This window comes from Euprymna scolopes, chromosome 7 (genome assembly GCF_053919585.1).
Source record: "Euprymna scolopes isolate OS-2025 chromosome 7, ASM5391958v1, whole genome shotgun sequence".
Classification (NCBI taxonomy): domain Eukaryota; kingdom Metazoa; phylum Mollusca; class Cephalopoda; order Sepiida; family Sepiolidae; genus Euprymna; species Euprymna scolopes.
In genome coordinates, this window is record NC_136488.1 from 144,274,787 (window position 1) to 144,299,140 (window position 24,354).

The window sequence follows — 24,354 nt, forward strand, 5'->3', positions numbered from 1 at the left end:
CTTATCTGCCATTTTGAAAACAATCTAAAGAAAAAAACAAACAGTGATAACTTAATTTAAACTTGCGAGATTTATGTTGTAACTAACCTGGGTGCCCGGGTGTTTGGGGGGGGGTGTTGAGCAGCAAAAAAAAAAAAAAAAAAAAAAAGTGATAGTAGGCAAGCAGGCTTGAACCCCTACCGCGAAGGAGAAAAGGAGTGTGAAAAAAAAAATGTGACGTCTTTACTGTGGCGCCCATCACCAAAACAAAAGTGATGTAGGTTTAAATTAAGGTTAGACAACTAAAAACAGGGGACAACTTTTGAAAATATTGGCAAAAAAAAAGCGCCCTCCTCCTTGTGGAAAAGGGCCCATTTGAGGGTGAAGGAATTAATGTTTCTTAGCCAATTTTTTTATATTTGTCGTCCAAATGGTCAAGCTTCAAAACGATACCAATCTTATGAAAATCCGTGGCCTCTATCAAAATTTTTAGGCATACATACACATAAACAGACAGGTGAGATTTGTATTATAGACTAGCCTGGGTGCCAAGCGTGCCCAGGTGTTTGGAAGTGTGTGTTGAGCAAAAAAAAAAACTTGTAGCAGGCAGGTAAACTCGAACCTGTGCCGCGAAGGTGGACAAGAAAGTGAAGGTGTGTATAAGGGTGTTGGTTGAGCTAAAAAAAAAAGAAAAAAAAAATAGTAGTAAACATGCTCGAACCCATAACGTGCCAGAGGAAAAAGAGGTGAAAAAAAAACCAAATGGTCTTACTGATGTGCCTACCGTGGATGTGATGTCAGGGGCGGTTGAAATAACGCCCTTTATGCAACATCGTGGAAGCGAGGATTGAATGACTTGCAAAAAATATCAGCAAAAAAAACCTACCCTCCCTGTAGAAAAGTGCCCAGTTGAGGGTGAAGGAATTAATGTTTTTGGTCAATTTTTCGATATTTGTCATCTGCAGAGGCGAGCTTCAAAACGATACCAATCTTGTGAAAATCCGTTGCCTCTGTCAAAAGTTTTAGGCAGACATACAAATATACATACATACATCCATGCATTTAAACAGGCAGGTGAGATTTATATTATTGACTAGCAGAGCTACCTGGCGTTGCCTGGGCGTTTGGAGGTGTAAAAGAAAAGTGTTAGTAGGCAGGCAGGCTCGAACCCGTAATGCAAAGGCGGAAAAGAAAATGAAAGAAAACGTGACATCTTACCGCTATGCTACGAAACCATAGGAAGTGAAAAGCATTCAAATTTAGCGATGTCAATCAAAAAGTTGTCTTAAGTGAATATGCAGGTGGAGAAATAAACGTTGGCTGAAGGCCTGTTCAGCTTTTGCCGTTTCATTTATTTGTTTCCCCACGATGTTGGGGAAACCAAGCTCTCCTGAAAAAAGGGGAGTTCTCAAATGAACAGCAGCTGTCTGATATGAAGAGTATTTCCCCACATTGATCAAAGCTGATTGTCTGCCATGAAGGCCAGCGAGCTGACTTTATTCGATTCAGTTTCGCTTTATTTATGCAAAAAGATAAACAAACACTAGAAACAGGTTCGCTCAAAATAAATGTAAAGACGACGACCGTTTGCGAATCATAGATATTACAATCAAGGGAGTATATAAAAAGTTCTAAAATATAGTAACACCACGGAGAACCCCGGCGAAAAAAGCCTTTGTTGGACATACAAAAACATGTGCAGCCGTTTTACCTTTTATATATATATATATATATATATATATATATATATATATATATATATAGATGCCTACAAGTTCCCATTAATCACTTACAAATGATTTTCTTTATAAAAAATTAAAAACTACTTGAGGTATTTACGTAATTTTTGAAGTATGATAATGTGGTGTTTATTTAGAATTACATTTTATTAAAAAAAAAAAAAAATACAAAATAAATCTTTGATGTATGTACCAGTCATGGGATGAAGATGTCATTCCAAAAATCACATAAATTGATCAAGTTTTTTTTTAATTACAAAAATTAAATTTTATGAATTTTAGTAATTAGTCTTAACTATTTTGAATACAAACAAAATCTCTAGTCAAATTAAATTGTCTCCCTTGAGTTTTGGCAACATTTAAAACAATATGGTTGCTCCCGATCTCCTCTTTGCTTCTTTTTTTTTTTTTTTTTTTTTTACACAGTGATCACCACTTATCAAGGCCCGGAAGCCACTCAGGGATAAGGGTTATTGCAAGTACATCACGTTAGTGAGGAGATTTTATGAAGTGTTTAATTAGGGGGGCGGTTCATTAGAAATTTGTTAACATTAGACTTGAAGACATCCAAGTTGTAGTCTGGAGGGAAGCAGGCAGACGGAACAGAGTTCCACAGGCGTGCAGTTCTAAGAAAGAAGCTTTGCTCATGAAATCCGCGTTTTGATTTAGGCACAGATATAGAGTGGGGGAAATTTTTCACAGTCGATTCAGCTAGACGGGTGTTTCTCGTGAAAGTTTGGCGAGGGGGGACCAGGGATTGGAGCTCAGACGAGCACCTGCCATGAAAATAACGATAAAACAAGGACAGGCTCGCAACGTCTCTTCTGTGGGAGAGGGGTTGCAGGTTAGAGAAAAGGGCATCCCCCACTAAACCACGAAGTCTATTTTGTACTCTGTCAAGGCATGATAGGCTGTTTTTGGCAGCTCCTGCCCAGATATGGCAACAGTATTCCATCCTTGGCCGTACTTGGCTTTTATATAGATAGAGAATTGCATCAGTAGTGAGATATCTTCTGGAGCGGTAGAAGGATCCCACCATCTTTCCTGCGACCTTGGCAACAGACTTGATGTACGTGTTCCATTTCAGATCAGGAGTAAAGGTCAAACCCAGAAGCTTGTCAAAACATGGGGCCTCACCCAGACGAGAGCCATCCATCACAATTGATGCCAGCTGGGGATCAGAGCGTTGATGATGTAAGGATAGGAGTTTGGTTTTAGATGCATTAAAGGTAATTAGCCACATCTTCCCCCACTGAACCACGCGCTCGAGATCAGAGGAGAGAGAATCCAAGAGAACTTCGTCATTTACAGCCTTTGATGTGTTGCCGTAGATGGTAGTGTCATCAGCATAGATGTCAACGAATGATTTAAGTATGTGTTTAGGGAGGTCATTGATGTAGATCAGGAAGAGAGTTGGGCCGAGGATTGACCCCTGAGGGACTCCAGCATTTATATTGCAGGCCTCCGATTTTTGTCCATCTACCACTACTCTTATGAGCCTATCGGAGAGAAATGATTTAATGATTGAGAAAACATTTCCAGTTATACCGTAGCTGGAAATCTTGTGAAGTAGACCCTTATGCCATACTTTGTCAAAGGCCTTTGATATGTCAAGAGCAATTGCCCTAGAAAGGAAGCCTTTGTCAAGAGATTCACTAATCCTGTGGGATATAACCGTCAGCACATCTGCGGTAGATCTTGCAGAGCGGAAACCATATTGTGTGTCACTAAGAAGGTTGTTTCTGCTGAGGTGGTTGACTATTTCTCTATTTAATATTGATTCCAGTAACTTACTCATAACACAGAGAAGACTTATTGGTCTGTATTGAGAGGGAGATGACTTATCACCTGAATTCTTAAATACAGGGCAAACTGATGAGGTCTTCCAGGGGGTCGGAAAGCACTTCTCCTTAAGGCAGCTCTTAAATAGTTTCGTAAGTATGGGAACAAGTTCTGGTTGAAGCTTTTTTAACACTATAATTGGGATGCCATCAGGGCCAGTTGCTTTACTGGAATCTAGGTTTTTTATTAGCTTGGCGACCTCATGCACGGATATTTGTATATTACCTAGCTTGTTCTGTGTTATAGGAGGAAATATGGGGAGTTGATGGCCTTCGTCGCATAGGGTAGAATTAGCTGCAAAGTTCTTTGCAAATAGTTTGGCCTTGTCTGACGCTGACGAGATAACCTCTGGTCCATTGATAATGGTTGGGATAGAACGCACACTTCTGTTCAGGATCCTATTTGTTATTTGCCAAAACTGGTGGGAACCAAGCCGCTGATCAGCTACCTTGGATTTAACAGACTGGGCATATAGCTCTCTTGCATTTTTTATTACTCTTTTACAGTGGTTGCTGGCAGTCCTGAAAGCAGCTTTAGTCTCAGTGCATCTATTACGTTGGTAGTTATGGAAAAAGTGATTTCTGTGCGCGATAGCAGCAGCACATTCTGGGGAGAACCATGGCTGGCTGTTAGGTTTTTGTTGGAATTTTTTTGATGGTATGAATTGGTCTATGCCTACAATTAACCATTCGGTCAGATCTGATACTATAGAGGACACTTCCTTTTTAAACATGGAGTGCAGAGGTAAATCAGATATGAATGTACGGAAGCTATCCCAGTCAGCCATAGAGTATCGGTATACAGTACGGTGGAGGGGTACGTCTGATGGCTTCTTACATTTTGTTTTTATCTTAACTGATACGACGGAGTGGTCGGAGGATCCTAAAGGAGAATGAACGGTACATGAACATAGCTCAGGGGAAGTTGAAAGAAAAAGGTCTAAGAGACTTGCATATTGATTGGGTGTATCGGGCATAAGATTTCATTTTCTTAATTTTAAAAAAAAAAAATACTTAATCAATTTACATGATTTTTGGAATATAACATCTTCATTCCATGATGAGTACAAACATCTTCATAGATTTTTCTGTTTTTTACTAAATGTAATTCTAAATAAATACTGATATTTTCATTCATCACAGATACATACATTCAGATTTTTTTTTTTTTTTTTTAATATATGAAAATTTTTAACAAGAATCTTATTTTTTTATTATATTATTTTGTATTTGTATTTTAATGTTATTTGAATCGCCATGATATTTTTAATGGTATTTGAATAGCCATGACATCTAGTAACACAAAACACTTTATTATCTCTGTTAAACTTTCGTTTGATGATTTCACCAATTAAATCTTTTGGTTCGTAACTGGAGAAATTTACCATGAACCAAAAAAGTTTTCTGCTACTAATGCTAGCTTCATGCTAACTATTGATCTATAGCAAATTCCAAGCAACTTATAAAAGATTGAAATTTTTGGTTTTAACTTTTTGATTCTCTGAAAAATATCAATTTTCTATACTGTTCATAGGAACAGTAGACATAAAATGACTACCTAGAAATATTTTTTTTTACTTTTTTAAAAGTATTTTATTTGTTTTTGTGACCTAATTGTAATCATTTTTATTCTGTGTTGAAATATTTGTTGTTTGTTTACAGCCCATGTCTTCTTATCGATTGTTGGCTGCAAATGACTCTTTAAAAATGGTATGTACCTTTTTTATTTTTGTGGTTACAATTCTTTTTCATAAAAGGAAATGTCACAAAATCACAAGATTTTAACTATAAGACACCTATAATCTATTATATTAGGGATGAATGTATGTATGTATGTATGTGCAGCTAAAGCATGATAATTACACAACAAGCACCCACAAAGTTGATATTTTTTTAATCTGCATAACCCAGATGTATAATATTTAATTAAAAAAAATTATTTATTTAGGGTTAAATGGCCATTTATATCCTTTAATATTATCACAACACACATACATGCACATCTAATAATGTTATGTAAAGAAAAGTAACTCTGATTTTTTTTTTTTTCATAGTTATTTACCTTATACTGACTCAAGTTGTATGTTTATGTTAAGAGAGAAGAATGGGCTGGGCAAAGAAAAGGAAGGGAAGGGGGAAGAGTGATCAAAGTTGCACTTTTACCCCATGCAATGCCAAGTAGCCCTACTAACCATCTATATATATATATAAATTTGTATTCTTTTCTGTCTGTTTGTTTGTTCACAATTTGATTAATATATATATACAAAAAGTCCATTATTTTCCTAATTAATTTTCATACTAAAAACTTGTATAAACTTTATTTCATTTATTTATATATAGTATGATTCTTGCAAAATATATGCTCAAAAGATAACCTCATTTGCATATTACATTAGGGAAAATTGATTTTACTAAATAGCCGTATGTTAGTTACCGTTTATAATGAGAATTGTTTAAAGTGTTCTATTTTATTGTTATTTAAAGTGGATTTATGTTGATAATTAATTTATTTTTACTGACATCGATTTTTTTTTTTTTTTTTTTTAGAAACCGGTTTAGTATTATTTCCTCTGAATGCTACCTGTTGGATCAAATACAATATTTCCCTACAAAAACTCTTTGAACTGTGGCAAATTACATTTTATCCATATTAGAAAATGCCTTTACAAAAAAAAGCTAGTGAAAGGAATTCAATTTTTTTCTTAGACTGCTCACACAAAATCATAACTCTGGTTAAAAAATACTTCAGCTATTATGAAGCACAAAAGCTGTTATCTCTTGGGTCAATTAAAAAAATTAATTTAAAAAAATCTTAAAAATGACATTTAGTTTTTAAATTATGGCAAATTATTTTTTTATCCATATTAAAAAGTGCCTTGGGATTTCCATTTTTTCTTAACCTGCCCACAGACTTACTTCTATTATGAAGCACAACAGAAGTATTTTAACAACTCGACTTGCCGAAAGGATGACGCTTCATCATCAGTCTAAGAAATGGGATGAAAGACAAAGGCAGAGAGAATCACGCCAAAATGAGAACTCTACAGAAAGAGAAAAATGACTCTCATTTCAAAGGCAGAGAGTCATGCCAGAATGAGAACTCTGCTGAAAGAGAAGAACGGCTATCTAGACAAATATAATACCAAACAGAGTGCTGTCGAAGAAGACATGAACAGGATAGATTGTACCATATGGTTGCAAGACGAAATCAGTCACAAGAAGAGACAATTGCATCTGAATGTTTATAGAAACAGATATCAAAATTTAAGACAGCACGAACTTCAAAATGCTAAACGTACTGCATTACTTTATAAAAATGACTCATGTGACAAGGCTGCAATAGGACAAATAGTGTCGAGTTTGTGGTACAAAAAAATCTAAAGGAGAATCACCAGGAATTTGTTGTGGAAATGAAAAAAATTACACCGCATCCACTTCCACCCCTGCCTCGGGTGTTACATTATCTGTTTACTGGGCAAACTTGACTTAGCGAACACTTTTATCAAGGATTAGGGAATGTAACACTCTCTTTGCCATGACCAGCTTTGGTCACAAAGATGCATCTGTTCAGGGTTGGAATCCATCTGTAAAGATCCAAGGTGAAATCTATCATCAACTCGGATCACTGCTACCACCTGAAGATGGAAGAGCAAGATATATCCAAGTGTACTTTTTGGATACACATGAATATCAACTGAGAATGAGAGAAGCGCGTCAACACTTGAATGCTGAGGTGTTAAAAAGGATTAGTCTAGTTAAATGAAAATATATAATAATAATGGCAAGCAATCTATGAAAGATTAATGCAAGCAACAGTAAACGTAGTCACTAGTTTTGTCTTCGCTGCGCCAGCCTCTCGAATCAAAGGTTCTCAAGTCCTTTGCCACCCTTACTCAAGGCACGCCTCCATGCTGGTCTATCTTCGGCTAGCTCTTCCCACACATTCACATCGATGCCAAGAGCGATCAGATTCCGTTTGGCCACATCTTTAAAGCGCAGCACCGGGTGACCGCGGCTTCTTGAAATGAAAATAACCATTGTATAAAGACATTAAAGATAACACTGAAACAAGTACAACAAGGAAATATTAATGAAAAGAAAATTGTAATTCTGGAAATGAAGTGCCCCAGAGAGAATGTGTGTGGCATTTTAATGCACCAACCAGGGCTGAAGTTGCAATTTTAATATCAAATGATTCTACAGAAAACAGGTATTGTTCTTCAATTGAAACAAGTTGGTCTGAAGAGAATTTCAGAGTGACATTGATCCTATGATCCTTCCTTTATTTTTTCCATATGGAACAGATAGCTACCACATATATTTGCAAGGAAGAAATGGTTGAAAAATCACACAATTGCAGTTTTACTGTTTCCATATTACGTGCAGAGAAGGTAATTATCTCTTGCTTGCAAGGCAACTCTTCCGGCAATTCTTAGTAGATGCAACTGCAAAATAGAAACTGAAAGATTAGTATTGAGAGGAGAACAGTAAAGTCACTGTGATGAAAATTACTCAAATGTATGTGATAGTTTGATTAGGCCGTCGAATTGTTTCCTGCAAATTATATTGGTGGTTCTTGGTATCTTCATAAGAAAAGGTCAGATGCAATGGCCTTTATGAGACATTATGTCAGAGTAGATAATTTTATAACAATGACATGTAATCTGCACTGGTCAGAAATTATTGGCTGTTGGACAAGAAAGTCATGATCAACCAGAAATTGCTGTAAGAGTGTTCAGTGTTCAGAGTAAAAGTTTAAAAAATTCATGGAAAAGAGAATTTTTGGTAATTTGAAAGCATGGTTGTATACCATTGAGTACTAGAAAAGAGGTTTATCTCGTGGATAGTTCCAGAGCATGAACTCAGAACAGAAGAATATGATTTAAAAATTTCTGCAGAAATTTCTTCTAGAGACGAAGAAAAAGAACTCCATGATCTGGTCATAAAACACCTGATCCATAGCCTATGTGATCCCCTAAATGAAGCCTCCCCATGTATGATAGACAAAAAATGTTTCAAAGAATTTCCCAAATCTTTATTAGAATCTACTGAACAGGAGAACGATTCCTATCCTAAATATAGAAGGAAACCGGAAGATGGAGGTCAGATTGGTATGATGAAAATGAGGCAAAATCACTGCCAAGTTGAACAAGAACTCACCAATCGATGGGTAGTGCCTTACCATCCATATTTGTTGCAGCAATTCAACTGTCATATGAATGTTGAAATTTGTTCATCAATTAATTCAATCAAGTATTGCATCAAATATATATCCAAGGGATCAGATCAAGCTATTTTTGATTTACAAAATGCTGTACAAGCCGAACGTCAAGAATCATAGGTGATTGATGAAATCGGCCAATATTAAAATCAAAGCATATGTGTCCTCATCAGAAACAGCATGCCAAATTCTTGGGCATCTTCACATGAACATTTCCCACCAGTTGTTGGTTTGGCAGTTCATCTTGAGAATGGGCAAAGAGTCCTCTTTAATATGGAAAATGTATTACAGGCTGCACTTGGGCCCCCACCTTGTACAACTTTGACAGTTGTTTTCCAGCTCTGCAAAGATGATGACTTTGCAAAGACATTGAAGAATGTTGAATTGCCACAATATTATATTTGGAATAAAAGTACAAAGACATGGAATCGTCGCAAGAGAGGCATTTTGATGGATGTCGTTAATGAGTATGGCATGGTTTCAAAACTTCAGGCTATTGGTGGGATTTACACCAAGAGCTGGAGAGCATTATTTTTTGCAATTTCTACTGAATTAAGTGAGAGGACCAACTTCATTTCAAGATTTAAAAATTGTTGATGATAATATATGCTCGACATTCAGAGAAGCTTGCCTTGCTAGAGGGCCTTTGGAGAACGATGACCATTTATAATTAGCCATAGAAGAAGCAAAGATTTTGCAATTACTCGCAAACATGAAATGCCTAATTGTAATAATCCTGACGGCATGTTCACCAAGTAATCCATCACAGCTTTGGGAAATCTTCAAAGAGGTATTGTCAGATGATTATTTGAAACTACATCGAAGGTGTATCAATGATCCAGATACTCCAGTCTCAGATTTGATTTTCTATCAAGCTTTGTGCTATTTAAAAAACAAAGTCCTCATGATGGGAGGACTTGCCTTGACAGCATATGGCTTGCCAACACCATCCCATATTGATGATGAGCAGCTTTGTTGTGAGTACAGACGTGAGATAAATTAGAATCAGGAGGAGCTGGCATCCAGGGTTAACGACCAATATCAAAACTTAACCGAGGATCAAAGGAATGCTTATGCAGCCTTTTTTGAGATGGTGAATTGTGAAAGAGGGGATCATAAAAATGTTATGTTCCTTGATGCACCTGGAGGAACAGGGTTTTTTACAAAATTTAAGTCATAGAAAAACATTGTGCTAACAACTGCATCAAGTGAGATTGCAGCAACGCTTTTGGAAGGAGGGCATACTTTGCACAGCACTTTCAAAGTGCCATTGAATACATATAGAATGGATGAGCCTACATGTTCTCTTACTCCAAACTCTAAACAAAGTAATATGAGACACACAAGTAATAATTGTTGATGAAGCCCCAATGGCCCATAAAACTGTTTTTGAAGTAATTGATCGTTGATTATCTGCATTTTAAAATTATTTTCCTATCAAATTTTTTAGTTTTAATGTTGTACAACTTTTTGCATTTTATTTTTTTGTTTGTAGGATTATGAAACCAGAGTTAGTCATCAACGTAGTGATCAAATTGTAGTATCTGTGATATTTACTAACTTGTCATCAATGCACATAAAAGATATTGAATTCAATGTTCTTGATACTCTCAACACACGTCTACTACGAGGGGTAAGTAACATTTTTTTTATGCTTATTTAGAATTGAACCTATTTTCAAAACAAAGTGCAGAAAAATCTTTAAGAGGTATGTACCCATCACAAAATGAAAATGTCATATTCAAAATATCATGTAAATTAAGTCTCTCTCTATATATCTATAATATAAAGCTGAATGCTTGTGTGTATGTCTGGTCACGAATAGGCTCCTATATGGTTGACTATTATAGAAAACTGATCACATATAAAGATAGAAGATGTATCGAGACACAGGAATGGGTATGTTTGATCTGGCAGAACGGTGGTTCATTAAAATTGTGGGGTCTGCGTATGCGACTGGTTCACAAAGTATGGAAATAAAAAAATTTTAAATTAAAAAAAAAACGTTTACAAGTGTTTTTGATATAGATGTACATAATAATACTTTGATAAGTATGTTTTAACTTAAATAGGGATGGTATAATAAAATTGTGGGGTCTGCGTTTGCGCCTGGTCTCCATAGAATGGAAATAGGCACAAACTTTAATAAAGACTTTTCATATCTATCTGCATAAGTATACTTTGATAATTATGTTTCAGTTTGAAGAAATATGGTATAATAAAATTATGGGGTGTTCTTTCGCGCATGACCTCCATAGAATGGAAATATGTCACAAAGTTTAACAAGGTTTTTTTAATATAGATCCACAGAATATTGTGATAAGTGTTTCAGTGTGAACAGGTATGGTATAATAAATTATGGGGTTTATCTATTTTATTTTTACTTTCATCATATTTTGCTATGGTTTTGATACCCCCAAATTCGAAGCTATCTCTTTACAACCCTTCCTTTTCATAACCTATATTACTTTCATAAATCAGTCCATTTTCTGTAGGCTGTTTTTGAACTCAGTCAACAACAGGTACTTTTGCTAGTATATATATATATATATATATATATATATATATATATATATAATTTTTAACTAAAAAAAAAATTCAATTTTATGAAGCAAGACATTGTTTTGATTCGTCATGTTTTATTAATAAGGGGAAGACAACACCGTTTGAATTACTGAATTTTTTAATGGCTACAATTTCCTATCAAAATTGAAAAAAAAATTTTGTGTGTATATATATATATATAAACTGCTTGATTAATTACGTGACTTTTAGAATGATATCTTTGTTCTGTGACGAGTATGTACATCATTTTCTGCAGTTTAGTTTTTTAAAATAGGTTAAATTCTAAATAAGCAGACATTTTTTTCTCTTAGAGTATCGTCATTGTCATGAAATGTTTTTCTTTCTATTCTTAATTGATAATAAATTACTAAATAAAAATGTTCCTTTGTTTGCTAATTTAGACTATTTACTGCATAAAAAATATTTATCTTGTTTGAAATTCCTAAATAGGTGTTATAAGTAAATTGTTTTTCTTTTTTCTTCATTCATTGGGACTTCACTTAATACAGCATTAGTGAGAGGAGGAGGAGGAGACCAGTGTGAAGAGGAAGAAAAAGAGAATTAAATTGAAAGACAGCAGACCATTTTTTTTTTTATGCACAATATTTTTGGAGAGTCAAGTTTGAGTTTTTTGGGGGAAAAATAAAAATCAGAAAAAGATTTGAGAAGAAACAAAATGTTAAAGTTTTTGGAATTGCAATGTCATGCTGAAAGTTAAGGGAAAAAAAGATATAATTGAGTAAGAAAGATCTTGTGTCTTATTAGACAAAAAGATATGCAAACGAATGAATATTGATTTTGAACTATTCATACATATGTATTGAATGTTACAAGCAATACCGGATATCTATGAAAAGAAAACCAATTCATTTTTATTTTCATTATATTTTATTCCTGTTTCATTTTGAGACGAGGATTGGTTATATTATTTGGATTCATTGGACTGCTGTTCTCATCTTGAGTGTGATTTTCTGCAAGGACCCGTGGCGCAGTGGTTAGCGTACTTGGAAAAATCAATTGTAAAAAGTGATATTCTCCTGAAGGTTGAGAGTTCAATCCTTAGTGTGGGCAACCGAAAAATATAATTGCAAATTATTTGGGACCTCTATCCAGTCATGACTAATGGAACGAGAGCACCCCCATAAAGAAAATAAAGGGTTCCGCTAGAAATTCCATCCAAATTCCCAAGTTCGACAAAAACATTCCCGAGTTCGACAAGATACACCTGTTGAAGGTTACATCGACCGAAACGTGAAAATCATACTCAAGATGAGAACAGTAGTCCGATGAATCGAAATAATATAAATTTCTTATTTAAACTAAATTCATGTGCTCATATTTTTTGTGCCATTTTGTTTTTTTACTGTAGACATCATTTCAGAATTCAAAAAAACCTACCCTTGAGCTAAAACAGATTGTGACAAAATATAAATGTTAATTTGTATCGGATATTACCAGCCATTACAAACCACATCAGATAAAATTCAAGAAGTAGAGAAAAAGTGAAATTTTATCTTTAAATATCTATGCTAATATTTTGTTGGTAAGCAGCAGTAAGTGTATGGTGGCAAGATTTTAATTCAAATAGGATTCATGGTTTTACTTATTTAGAATTTGACTTGATTAAAAAAATACAGAAAATTTTTTTCTGGTGTATGTACATGTGGCATACGAAGATGTCATGTTGCAAAAATTATGTGAATTCATCTTTTCTTTTTTTTTTTTTTTTTTTTCTTTTTTTAACTAAAAAAAAAAAAAATCATTTACGATTTTCAATAATTAAAAGGTTTCAATTATTTTGAATACAAACAAAATCTCAGTCAAATTGAGTAGTTGCCTTTGAATTTTAACACATTCTAAAACAACACTTCCATCTTGCTTGTTATAAAATTTGATTTTCTTAGTTAAAAAAATTTGATTAATTTACATAATCTTTGGAATATGGGATCTTCGTTCTGTGACTGGTATGTACATCATAAAGATTTTTTTGTATTTTTGTTTAAGTTGAATTCTAAAAAAAAAAAGTTTTATCTTTATTTTAATGTTTGGTTAAAAGTTTTGCTGTCAGATGAATTTAAAAAAAAATGATGCATAGATTTTTAGTGTTGAAAAATTCAAAGAAATATAAAGCATTTTATTAAAACTGCTGTGAACTATTGATCTGATGCTAGAATGTTTACATGTACACTTTCACAAAAGTATCACAAACTGGACGTTGGTGTATTAAAAAAAAATGTTGCCTCTTTTTCTATTATTGAATGCGATTTTTTAGTTCTAATTATATTTTAATACATGGGTGAAATATTTTTCCTCTTTTTTTTCTCCTAGTTTGGTTCAACTCAACATGATCCCGTTAAGGTTCCGTTCATCTTACTTCCTAACAGCCAGAATGAAGGTCAATTTGCATTCAGTGTACAAAGTATTACGATGCCTCAAAAACTGAAAGGCACACTCACTTATATAATGAAGGTAGGTTTTCTGTTTCAGGCTTTTAAAAGTACAGATTTGAGCTTGTTAAGATAGTCGACAGGTCAAGTTTTTTAAATGTCGTTTTAAGCAAAAACAATATTACATACTTAATAGTCATGCCGAAAATAGTAGTATATCCAAAAATTAAGAAAAATCATCAAATAGAAATTTATTTATAGTTAAAAGTAATTTTTATGGAAAACTGGGTAAAATCGCATTTTTTTTTTTTTTTTTTTTTTTTTTTTTTTTAGACGTCTGGAGTCTAAACATAGGGGACATAATTCCGAAAGGAATATTTTAGATTACTTGTCATGGCTGCAATATTTGTTGTCTATAGCCATAGACTTTGTTTTGTTTTTTTTACTAAAAACACAATAGCAGTTGTTCTACTCAAATTTTTGTAATTTTTGGATATGTTACCATTTCCGACATGACAATTAAGTAATATTGTTTTTAAAAAATCGATTTGTTGACTATATCTTAATAAGCACCAAAGATTTTTAAGAATGATTCCACTTTCCAAAGAATGAAATTTCCAGAATTTAAAAAGATAAAAATATTCATAAAAAGTTTTATTGATAAGAGAATGTTTAAATGATTTAAACAAAAAGAAAAAAGAAAACCCTGGTTTTAAATTGTTACTTTATTTTTCTGTAAATATTGCTCCTTACTATAATGGACATTGTATGTCTGTAACCAACACAATAACGTTACTTGAAAGGGACATGATACTAAATAACAATTGCTATAATGAATGTTTTCATTTAATATGCATATCCACTTTGTTGAATTGTTTCTTCTTGGTCAAGGGTCTGTTTTCTAACAGCCTGCAATCCTAGTCTGCAAGCTTGGCAGTCTTGAGGATCGATGCCATTCAAATTCCACAATCTGAGATTCATGTTTTGCGTTCAAGTTTTCTTGGGTCGTTCAAATTTTCTTCAGTTTTCCATCACAAGATATCTTTATTTTTATATCGGAGAATTGCAAAAAAAAATTTTCTGTGGGGGGAAATGTTTCTATCAGTGTGGCCAAACTAACATAACTATCATCAAACTTTGGTATGTTCAATTTTGCCAACAAGGTATTAAGGATGATATGCAGAGTCATTGCATGCCCCCTGATCAGTGCTTTGTTAATATATTGAAGATTGAGAAATGAGCTAAGTAGGTGTTCTGCATCACACTTCTGACACAGCCTCCTACCTAGTAGAGAAAGGGAAAGCCTACAATGTTTCCAATTTGTATTATAGTAAAATGTTTTGTCCCAAATTTGGTATTACAAAAAAAAAAAAAACAAAGAAATCTGTATAGTGTATGTACTAGTGAGTAAACGAAAGTGTCATTCCAAAAACTACATGAATTATTTTTATAAATAAAATCATTTTTGAGCAAATAAAGGGAATTTGTAGGGATTACAACGCCTTCGGGACAGGATCAAAGTGTAGTATCTGTTCTTCAGATGCTGCACTTCTATTTCTTGTTCTCTTTCGGTGGAGGAGAAATCCTTCACGACCGAGACAATTTTTATTTTTGTACCTTTTCTCCACGTTAAAAAACGGCCCTGGTGTCTAACTCTGTCCCGTGGGGAGGCATAGTAAATAGGTACAACATAAATCGAGTATGAATTGAGTAATCTCCCTTGTTTCTTAAAATTAAAAAAAAAAAAAAAATTATGGCCGAAACGGTCGCTCATTAGATAATCATAAAATTTAATTTTCTTATTTATAAATAAAACTACTTGATCAGTTTACGTGATTTTCGGAATAATATATTTTCGGTTCATCACAGATATGCATATCATACAGATTTTTTCTATTTTTGTTTTTTAATTTAGGGGAATTCTGGATAAGAATCAAATAAATTTTTTTTAATGAGATTCATAGCTTAAATTATACATGACCTTTCCACCCCATGAAGATTAGTAACCACTGTTAAAGTTTGCCAAGAGAATTTTTGAAACATTTGAGAAAAATGGCAAAGTTTTGTTAAAAAAATTGTGCACATATACAGTGTGGGACACAAATGAAAATCAGATTCCAAATAAAAGTCTGGCTCTTCTACACTATTAGGACAAAATTTCGGAAATAGTAATACTGAATTTCACATGAAAACAATGGTATCTACGTATTCCTCATATTTTTAAGATGATTATTTTAAAAATATTATGAAAATTGATCAGGTAGAAAATTATTTATTAAAGAAAATAGAATTTAAAGAAAACAATCATATTTGCTTGTGTAAAACACAGGAGAATTCAAAAGGGAGGAAATTTTCCATTTCGATTTATTTTATAAAAACAAAATGGCTGCAAATTTTCACCTGCTAACACGATTAAAGTTTGTTTTTCTGAATAATTCAGTAATATTCAGGTAATTTCGACTGCATAATTTGGAAGCTAACATTGTAATTTATTAGAATTGACAAAAAAAAATCAGAAAACATTAGTTTTCATCTAAAAACTCCTTTTATTGACTACAAAATTTCGTTCTGATAGTGTAGAAGTGCTAAAAATCTTTATATATACTTATGTATTAGGCAAAAATTATTAAGTACAATTTTAATTAAAGATAAAAATAATCAGTTTGTGTATTTTGCTAATGCGCCATTCATTATTACTTGGTTAAATAACAGACTGACTTATCTCCCCCTGATCTACAAGATTTCCACTGTTGTCAATGGTGAATCAGCAAAATATGATAAAACTGAATTTTTAATTAAAATTTTACTTAATCATTTTTTTTTCTAATTTTTTTTGTAAGAATACTTATTTTTATGTGATATGTAAGTATATCAAAGAAATTTTACTTGGAATACAATTTTCATTTGTACACAATAAAAATTGTATGAATACTAAAAAAAAAAAAATGTGTACAGATGGTGCCTTGATTTTGATAGTTATATTAAAACTGTAAAAATGTTTTCTTAAAATTTCGGTTTGAAACACTTAAAAAAGAATGAATTGATTTTCTTTTTTCAGACTGCTGATGGATCTACACATGAAAAAATAGATTTCAAAGTCTGTTTGCCTTGTTGCGCTTATCTGGTGGGCACGCAGTGTAAAGGGTAAGACGTTTGATGGTTGCTTTTTGTTAAACGTGCTTAGTTTAATTGAAAATTAATCATTTTAATACTTTCAAATATTAGGTTGACAAGAAACTTCTTGTAGTTTTCAACTTTTAAATTCAGATTAACATATCTCGGCTCAAACAAAAATTTATTGATTGAAATAAGCACCGTCAGAATGAACACTTTTGCTTATGCAAAACAAGTGTATTTATGTCAGTAACATAAAAATCTTGCATTCTGGTGGCGATGAAGTCGCTGAAGGCGTTTTTGATATCACTTAGGTTTTTGAAGCATTTCTCACTCAGAAAATTGTAGAAATAATTGAAAAAGTGGTAGTCGGTAGGTGAGAGGTCTGGACAGTATGGTGGATGATGCAGTTTCGTGGTCCAATTTGTTCAACTTCTGCAGGGTCAGTTTAGCAACATGTAATCGAGCATTGTCATGTAGGAAAATTGGGCCTTTTCTGTTGACTAATGATGGGTGTTATTGTCGAAGTTTCTGATGCATTTGTTGACAATATGTCTCTGCTGTAATGGTTTTGCTTGCATCCAAAATACTAATGGATGAGATCAGTTACAGATTACCAACCAGCCAGCATGACTATCTTTTGGTGCAACTCTGATTTCAGGAAGTGTTGTGGAGGTTCATCGATGTCTAACCACTAAGCTGAGCATGCCAGTTGTCCTTAAAAAAAAAACCTACTTTTCATTGCAAGTCGCAACCCGGTCAAGAAAGAGGTCATTCTTGTTGTGTAAAAGAAGCGTTTCTTTTGGTTCTCATTCAATTCGTGAGGCATCCATTTAAGCTTTTTGTTTTTCCAATCTCTCAAGTAGTTGGAAATTGCTGCATACGTTACATCTAATTCAAAAGCAAGTTCTCGAACAGTTGTGCATGGATTGGCTTCAATTAAGGCTCTTAATTGATTTGTTGTCAACATCCGATGGCCGACCATCATTTTCAAGACTATCGTCACAGCCACAAAATTTATTAAACCATCACTGTGCTGTAGTGGTTTCTGGGTTAAATGCTTCATTGATATTTTCGGCCTAGCTTGAATAAGAAAATTGTATGAAGTTGCTTTTTTTTTTTTCCATTTTGGATTCATCAGTCTCAAAAGAAGATATAATTGTTTTAAAACAATTGTAATTTAAATGATTAGATAAAACGAAAAACGCTCTTTAAAATAACACAACAAAAACTTATTTGAAGATACATTTTTTTAAATCAAAATTAAAAATTCCACAATAACTTTTACATCAACCTAATATATTTCAGAATCTTAATCATTTTTGCGTTTCTAATATTTTCAGACCAAACTTTGCCTCATTACTCAGCAATGGAGAATTATCTGCAAAAACCAGTACCAAAATTGATCCAGTCGATACAGAATTTTCACATATATTAGCCAAGTTGTGTTTTTATCTTCACTTTACAGGTACGTTGTTTATTTTTCCTTTCCTTTTTATTATTTTTATTCAAGTGAATAGAAAATATTTTCATCTTCACTTTTGTGATAATTTTAGGAGTCGGTGAAAGTTTTATAGAATTATATAGTGCTTTTTTTTTTTTTTTAAATATTTTCACTCTATAATAAAGAGCAATGTGCATTTATTTGTGTTCACATAAAATATATATTTAAATAGATGACAAAACAATTCCAAATTCCAATGTTGTTCATCTTATTAACTTATTTCCGCATGTCAAAACGTCCACTCTTGACGGTATCTGTTTCATAACGCAGGAACAATCATATAATTATGTAAATTTTGAATATTTCCCATGCAAACTCTTCAGAAAAGTAGAAACTTTTTAACTTTAAAAAGAAAATTAAAAAAAATAAAAGGCCATGATCACATAAATCCGAAAAATATTTTATTTAATCAAACATGGATCTAATATAACAAACATTTTGTCATCTATTTGTATATGCTCTGTAGTTACATTTAACGTACATTGAGCTTCATAAATATAAGGATTGGTATAAATAAAATATAATTGAGAAAGCTTATTTTTCCCATATATATATATATATATATATATATATATATATATATTGGTGATGGGATGATTCTAATATGTTCCCAACTCTGATACAATTACTGATTCTATTCTAGATTCCTTACCAATTACAGTTCCAATTCTTTTAAAACATCTAAATATTTAATTATAGAGCTATTGTCTTATATTTTCAGATTACTGTATAAACAAATGCTGTTTGCATATATTTTCACAAATGTAACAAACAAACTTGTGGAGATGATCTCTACATTTTAATTATATTGGGAATTTTAAAATCAATCTTTAGCATTTTATCATTAGTATCAGCAATGGAAAATTAAGCTTTAAACAAAACGATCTTTAAAGAAACAAATCAATCGTTTTTGGCATCAGATGAAATAGATACAAATTTTTCCAATTCTGATACCTCAAAAACTTCTGATTTTTTTTATAATTACTGATTCTGATTAATCAAAAAAAAAAAAAACACACACACACACACACACACACTAAATAAGTTCAAATATATTGAACTAAGAAAACCAATATTTTTTCCAAAAGACTCAATACTTATGTAGATCTTTTATAAGTAAACTATTGGCAGGAGCTTTCCTGGTCATAAAATATGCTTGGATATATTTTAATCCATGCAGATTTTGTATTTATTATTACAGAGCCAATTCTCTATGAATATTATATTGTACCTAATATATAATAGTGATTCATCAGCTAGAATCAAAACTAAAACATTTTTTTTTTCTTGTTGAAATTCAATGCAATTCAGTAACTTTACAATTGTTTCATGCAAAAACAACTTGGAATAAACTTGTAATTATCAGGATCTTTCAATTAAGCAGTACATCATAAGACCAAAAGATCGCTATACATCTCTGCAGTTGCACAAAAGTTAGCAAATAAAAGAAACTGCCAGATGCATCCATTTCAAGTATTGAGGATGCTAATAGCAAGTCAAAATCACCCTGATTTCAATTAATTTTTATTATGAAATGATTTTTTTTTTCTTTCTGATTTCTATACCGATTTGTTTCATTTCTTTTGTTTTCAGTTTCGTAAACTTTCCAGCTTGAGACGTTTTCTTATTTCCTTTTTAACTTCACTGATTCAGACATCATTTTATATGAATAGCTGATATATACAGAATGTGTTGGAGTCTTTTGCTTCTGTGTCTTGAGTTGTTTTATTTTTTTTATACGTGAACCGTGCATGCCTCCTCGGTAGCTGCCATTGTAAGAGACTATGACATGGCCAGAAGAAAAGATAAAAGAAAAAGATGACAGCACCCAATGTTGGGATCAGCGATCGTTTTCAAGCGGACGAGCATGTAGTAGTTCACATTTAAGGTTCAAACATTTTCTCTTATTGCTTTAGAGTGTCAGTTATCACATGCTGTTATGTTATTGTTTACTATTGTTTAATTTGTTTACTCTTTTCTTTCAGTTGTTGAACAAGTTGATCATAGTGCATCTCTGTATAGTAGATCCATCCAAGATCACCATGTCTGCTTGCTTGTTAAATTTCTTGTAAGTTTTTATTCCCTTTCTTACAAATAATTAACATTCTTTTTTTTTTTTTTGAAAACTTTTTAGGCGCATACAAATTACATTTATCTCCAGACACTGTTTATGTACAGCACAATCAACACACCAGTTCTTGTCAGATCACCGAAGTTAACCAATGTTGAGCTTGGCCAGTACCAGATGGGTGACCATTTGGGAATGCTAGGCACTGTATGTACCTTTTGGGAAAGTTGGGCATGGAGCCAGCATCCTCACCCCCAGAAAAAAACTTCTCGCTACAAAAGCATCTAAAAAGTTGTGGATGGCCTATGCCCCTCCAGGGGCTCAAGGCTATTAAGACACTGCTACCTTAATCATAAAATATTAAATATTACTTATATTCATTGTCATTATTTACTCACTATAGTATTTAATTAGAGATAATTAAGTTCTGTTGCTTACATCACATAATGAACATAATTCAATATGTCAGACAAATTTTATTCCTCATCTAAACTTTATCAAAAACTTTTTTATTAATAATTATTTTCCTACCATATCATTTTCCGTAATTTTTGGATATGTCACTATTTGCGACATGACAATTACGTAGGTATCATTTGATTTACTTGAAATTCAATATTTTTTTTTATAGAAGCACCGAAAAATCTTTATAATATACCTATCAAAATAGAAATGTCATATTCCAAAATCACGTAAATCAACCAAGTAGTTTTATTTTAATAAAGAAAATTATTTTTAAGGATTAATGGGAATTTGTCAGTATTATAACATAACAAAATTCATAGTTATTAGATTTATCTCCCTTTGCTTCTTGACATTTATTTTCATAATGGCGGGTAAGACAGTTAATTTTTTTAATTTTATGTTCTTATTTAAAAGTAAAACTACTTTATCAATTTATGTGATTTTTGGAATATGTCATCTTCATTCTGTGATGCGTACATGCATCATAAATTTTTTTTTTCTTTTAAAGTAGGTTACTTCTAAATAAGGATTGAATATTTTTCAAGCTAATAATAAAAAAGTAAATCATAGAAAAGAATTAAAATTATTTTCTAATAGAAACACCAGGTTTTAATAGCAACTATCACTAACGAATTGTATTTATGTTGTGATATTACATTTTTTTTTTTTTGTCCTTGTTCAGTGAAAGAGAAAACCTTTTAGACTCAGGCATCTATTTTTGTTCCAATCCAAAGTACATTTTTTTTTTTTTTTTTTAAAGCTGTATTTTCCCTACATTAGAAACCGACCTTGTAAGAAGGCAAGTAAATAGGGGCATATATATGATTGATGTTCTGTAAAACAAGACTCCCTATTTCCATCATGTACAAAGAACTTAAATAAAATCCATTTTGGTTGTTGTCTGTTAAACTCTGTGTAAGCAAATGTTTCTGTTTGGCATGTTTTTAATGGTTGCATTTGTCATCGCCAGTGAATTTGCTGAAAGATATATTTTTTTCTCATCTTTAGAGAAAAGCATTCTTTCTAAATGACAATCTACAGGTGATGACTCATTTGCAAAATCTGTAAACATTTCTACGGAAAACCAGAACAACTATGCAAAAATACAACTATGAAGTCATACTTCAAATCAAACAATTCATTTAGCACGGAAGAAATATATGGTAGTGGAAAGGTCTTGAACTGTCATCTAAACTTCAACCTCCGTCCGACCGATGAACGGTTGCATTCCTCTGCCTCTTTTACAAGTATTTTAATGGCGAATGCTTCGATGACCTACAAGCCCTTGTATTCCCTTGATGCTAGACTCTGGAATTCCATTCCGGGTTCTCGCTTCCCCAACTGTACTGACATGCAGAAATTCATATTTAGTGTGAAGACATCTTGCTGCTCAACTCCCTACATAGTATCCCTGCAACCTATGTCCCTGATAGTAGACCTCTACATGAAAGTGGCACTGCGCCATGTTTGGAGTGAAAATGGAATTTTAAAAATGTTGCGAAGAAATTAAAAACAATCATCAGTGCTTCTATATTATAATAACAAAAAAAGAATATTGGATTTCAAGTAAATCAAATGGTACCTATGTTGTCAGGTCGCAAATAGTAACATATCCAAAAATTACGGAAAACGATAAAGTAGAAAAATAATTGTTAATGAAAAACGATTTTCGATAAAGTTTATATGGGAATAAATTTTGTCTACCATTTATTACATTTGTCACATGACGTAAGCAACAGAACTTAATTATCTCCCCCTGTCAAATTTTTTTTTTTTGGTAATCCTAATTTTTGGATATGTTACTGTTTGAGACCTGACAGTTACATAAGTACCATTTTTTTTCACTTGAAATTCAATTTATTTATTTTTTCGTTTGTATAATATAGAAGTGTCGAATCATCAGATTCAAAGATTAGTTCATGAAATTCAAACCTTTCCTCTGTAACTCCTCATATGATTGCATTACAAAAATGTTACATTTGACTTTATTGAAATATGGGGGCTGAAACCTAGATGATGAGCAAGAAAGATAGGAAACTTATTTGATCCTTCGAATTATGGTGCACTAAAAAAATGTTAAAAATCAGATCAAAAGAATCGTGAATAAGTACTTGGTCATATGTGTCTAGAAAAAAAAGATGCTGCTTTACCAAGTGATGAAACAATGCACCCGCTATCAGTCATGTCATCCGTGGTGAATACATCCTGATGAACCTTCTGATGGGAAGAATTGTTGGTAGAAAGTTGAAAGGAAGATGGAGAGAACCGACTGAACTGGATTCAATTTGCTGCAAGAGAACAATGTTCAAAGAAATGGTACACAAACTGGTTGATGCAGATGCTGGCTTGAGCTGATGTAAACTTTATGCATATTTTTCAGTTTTTTTTATTTTTTTATTTATATATTTGTATCCACAGTATTAAATAATTTGATACTTTAAACATCTTTTATTTAAATTATCAGTTATTTATTAACCTTTTTTTTTTTTATTTTTAATGTTATAAATTATGTTGGCAAATTTGCTGAAGCTTTGAATGTATTTTTGTTATTCTAAATTAAAATTGATCTTTGTTTTTGCTTTATTTGCAGCCAAATAATCAGTTAAACATAGATGCTAAGAGTACAGAGTCAGTATTACTGTCCAACATAATTGACGACATCAAGAAGACATTGAGCACAGAAGTGCATTGACATCTATGAACAAAGAAAATGAATACGGAGCCGATATCTTGATGTTTTTATTTTAATTTTTTTTTTTTTTTTTAGCAACAAAGCCAGGATTGGCAAAAAAATTAATATTACTGTATGACAATAACTTTAAAAGGGGAAAAGAAAAAAATAGGTAAATAATACAATTGTTGCTAAGACTCAGTCAGGACTGATTTTGGTAACTTGGAATTGACCATGTCATCTATACACCAAATATATATGACAATATTTTCTCTTTATCACAGAAATGTGTGTTCGCTACCATCATTACTATTACTAAAGATATAATAAAACTTTCTGTGAAATTTGACAGTCATATGCTGAAACACACAATCACAGGGTAATCTGAAATTTAAGGAACTTGATTAGTGGACAAATAAGGTAAAGATGGTCATAAAAATAATTAGAATTCATTCAGTTTTTTTCCCCTCTCAATAGTTAACTTTTTTTTTTCATTCTGAATGTCATGGACAACTTCTTTTAATTATATTGTAATTGCCGAACAAAAATGGAGATAATGGAAAAAAATTAAATGGAAAATACCATTTTTTTATGTTAATAACTCTTATCTCAATTCAACTATAATCATGTTTTGTTCTGTTATTAAACGATCATGGGAAAGAGCCTCCTTTGATGGTTGTATATGAAATGGTTAAAAGCATCTTTTATAATTTTTTTGATGGACATATTTTACCATTTTCGGTCCTTTTTTTTTTTTTTTTTTTTTTTTTTTTTACAACACCAAAACTGGCTCTGTT

At 32.4% G+C, this 24,354-nt stretch overlaps 1 protein-coding gene across 8 annotated transcripts in view; it reads left to right on the forward strand.

The window, feature by feature from the left end:
• Nucleotides 1-23,650, forward strand: part of LOC145280020 (AP-3 complex subunit delta-1-like) — a 388,277-nt gene extending 364,627 nt beyond the window's left edge. For all 8 annotated transcript variants that reach the window (XM_080131661.1, XM_080131662.1, XM_080131663.1 and 5 more), the window contains 7 exons: nt 5,222-5,269; nt 10,279-10,416; nt 13,677-13,817; nt 16,794-16,879; nt 18,193-18,317; nt 20,339-20,421; nt 23,477-23,650. In XM_080131661.1, the coding sequence (XP_079987787.1) occupies nt 5,222-5,269; nt 10,279-10,416; nt 13,677-13,817; nt 16,794-16,879; nt 18,193-18,317; nt 20,339-20,421; nt 23,477-23,578 (723 nt within the window). In that variant the 3' untranslated portion in view covers nt 23,579-23,650. The remainder of the gene's footprint in view (nt 1-5,221; nt 5,270-10,278; nt 10,417-13,676; nt 13,818-16,793; nt 16,880-18,192; nt 18,318-20,338; nt 20,422-23,476) is intronic.
• Nucleotides 23,651-24,354: the final 704 nt, after the last annotated feature.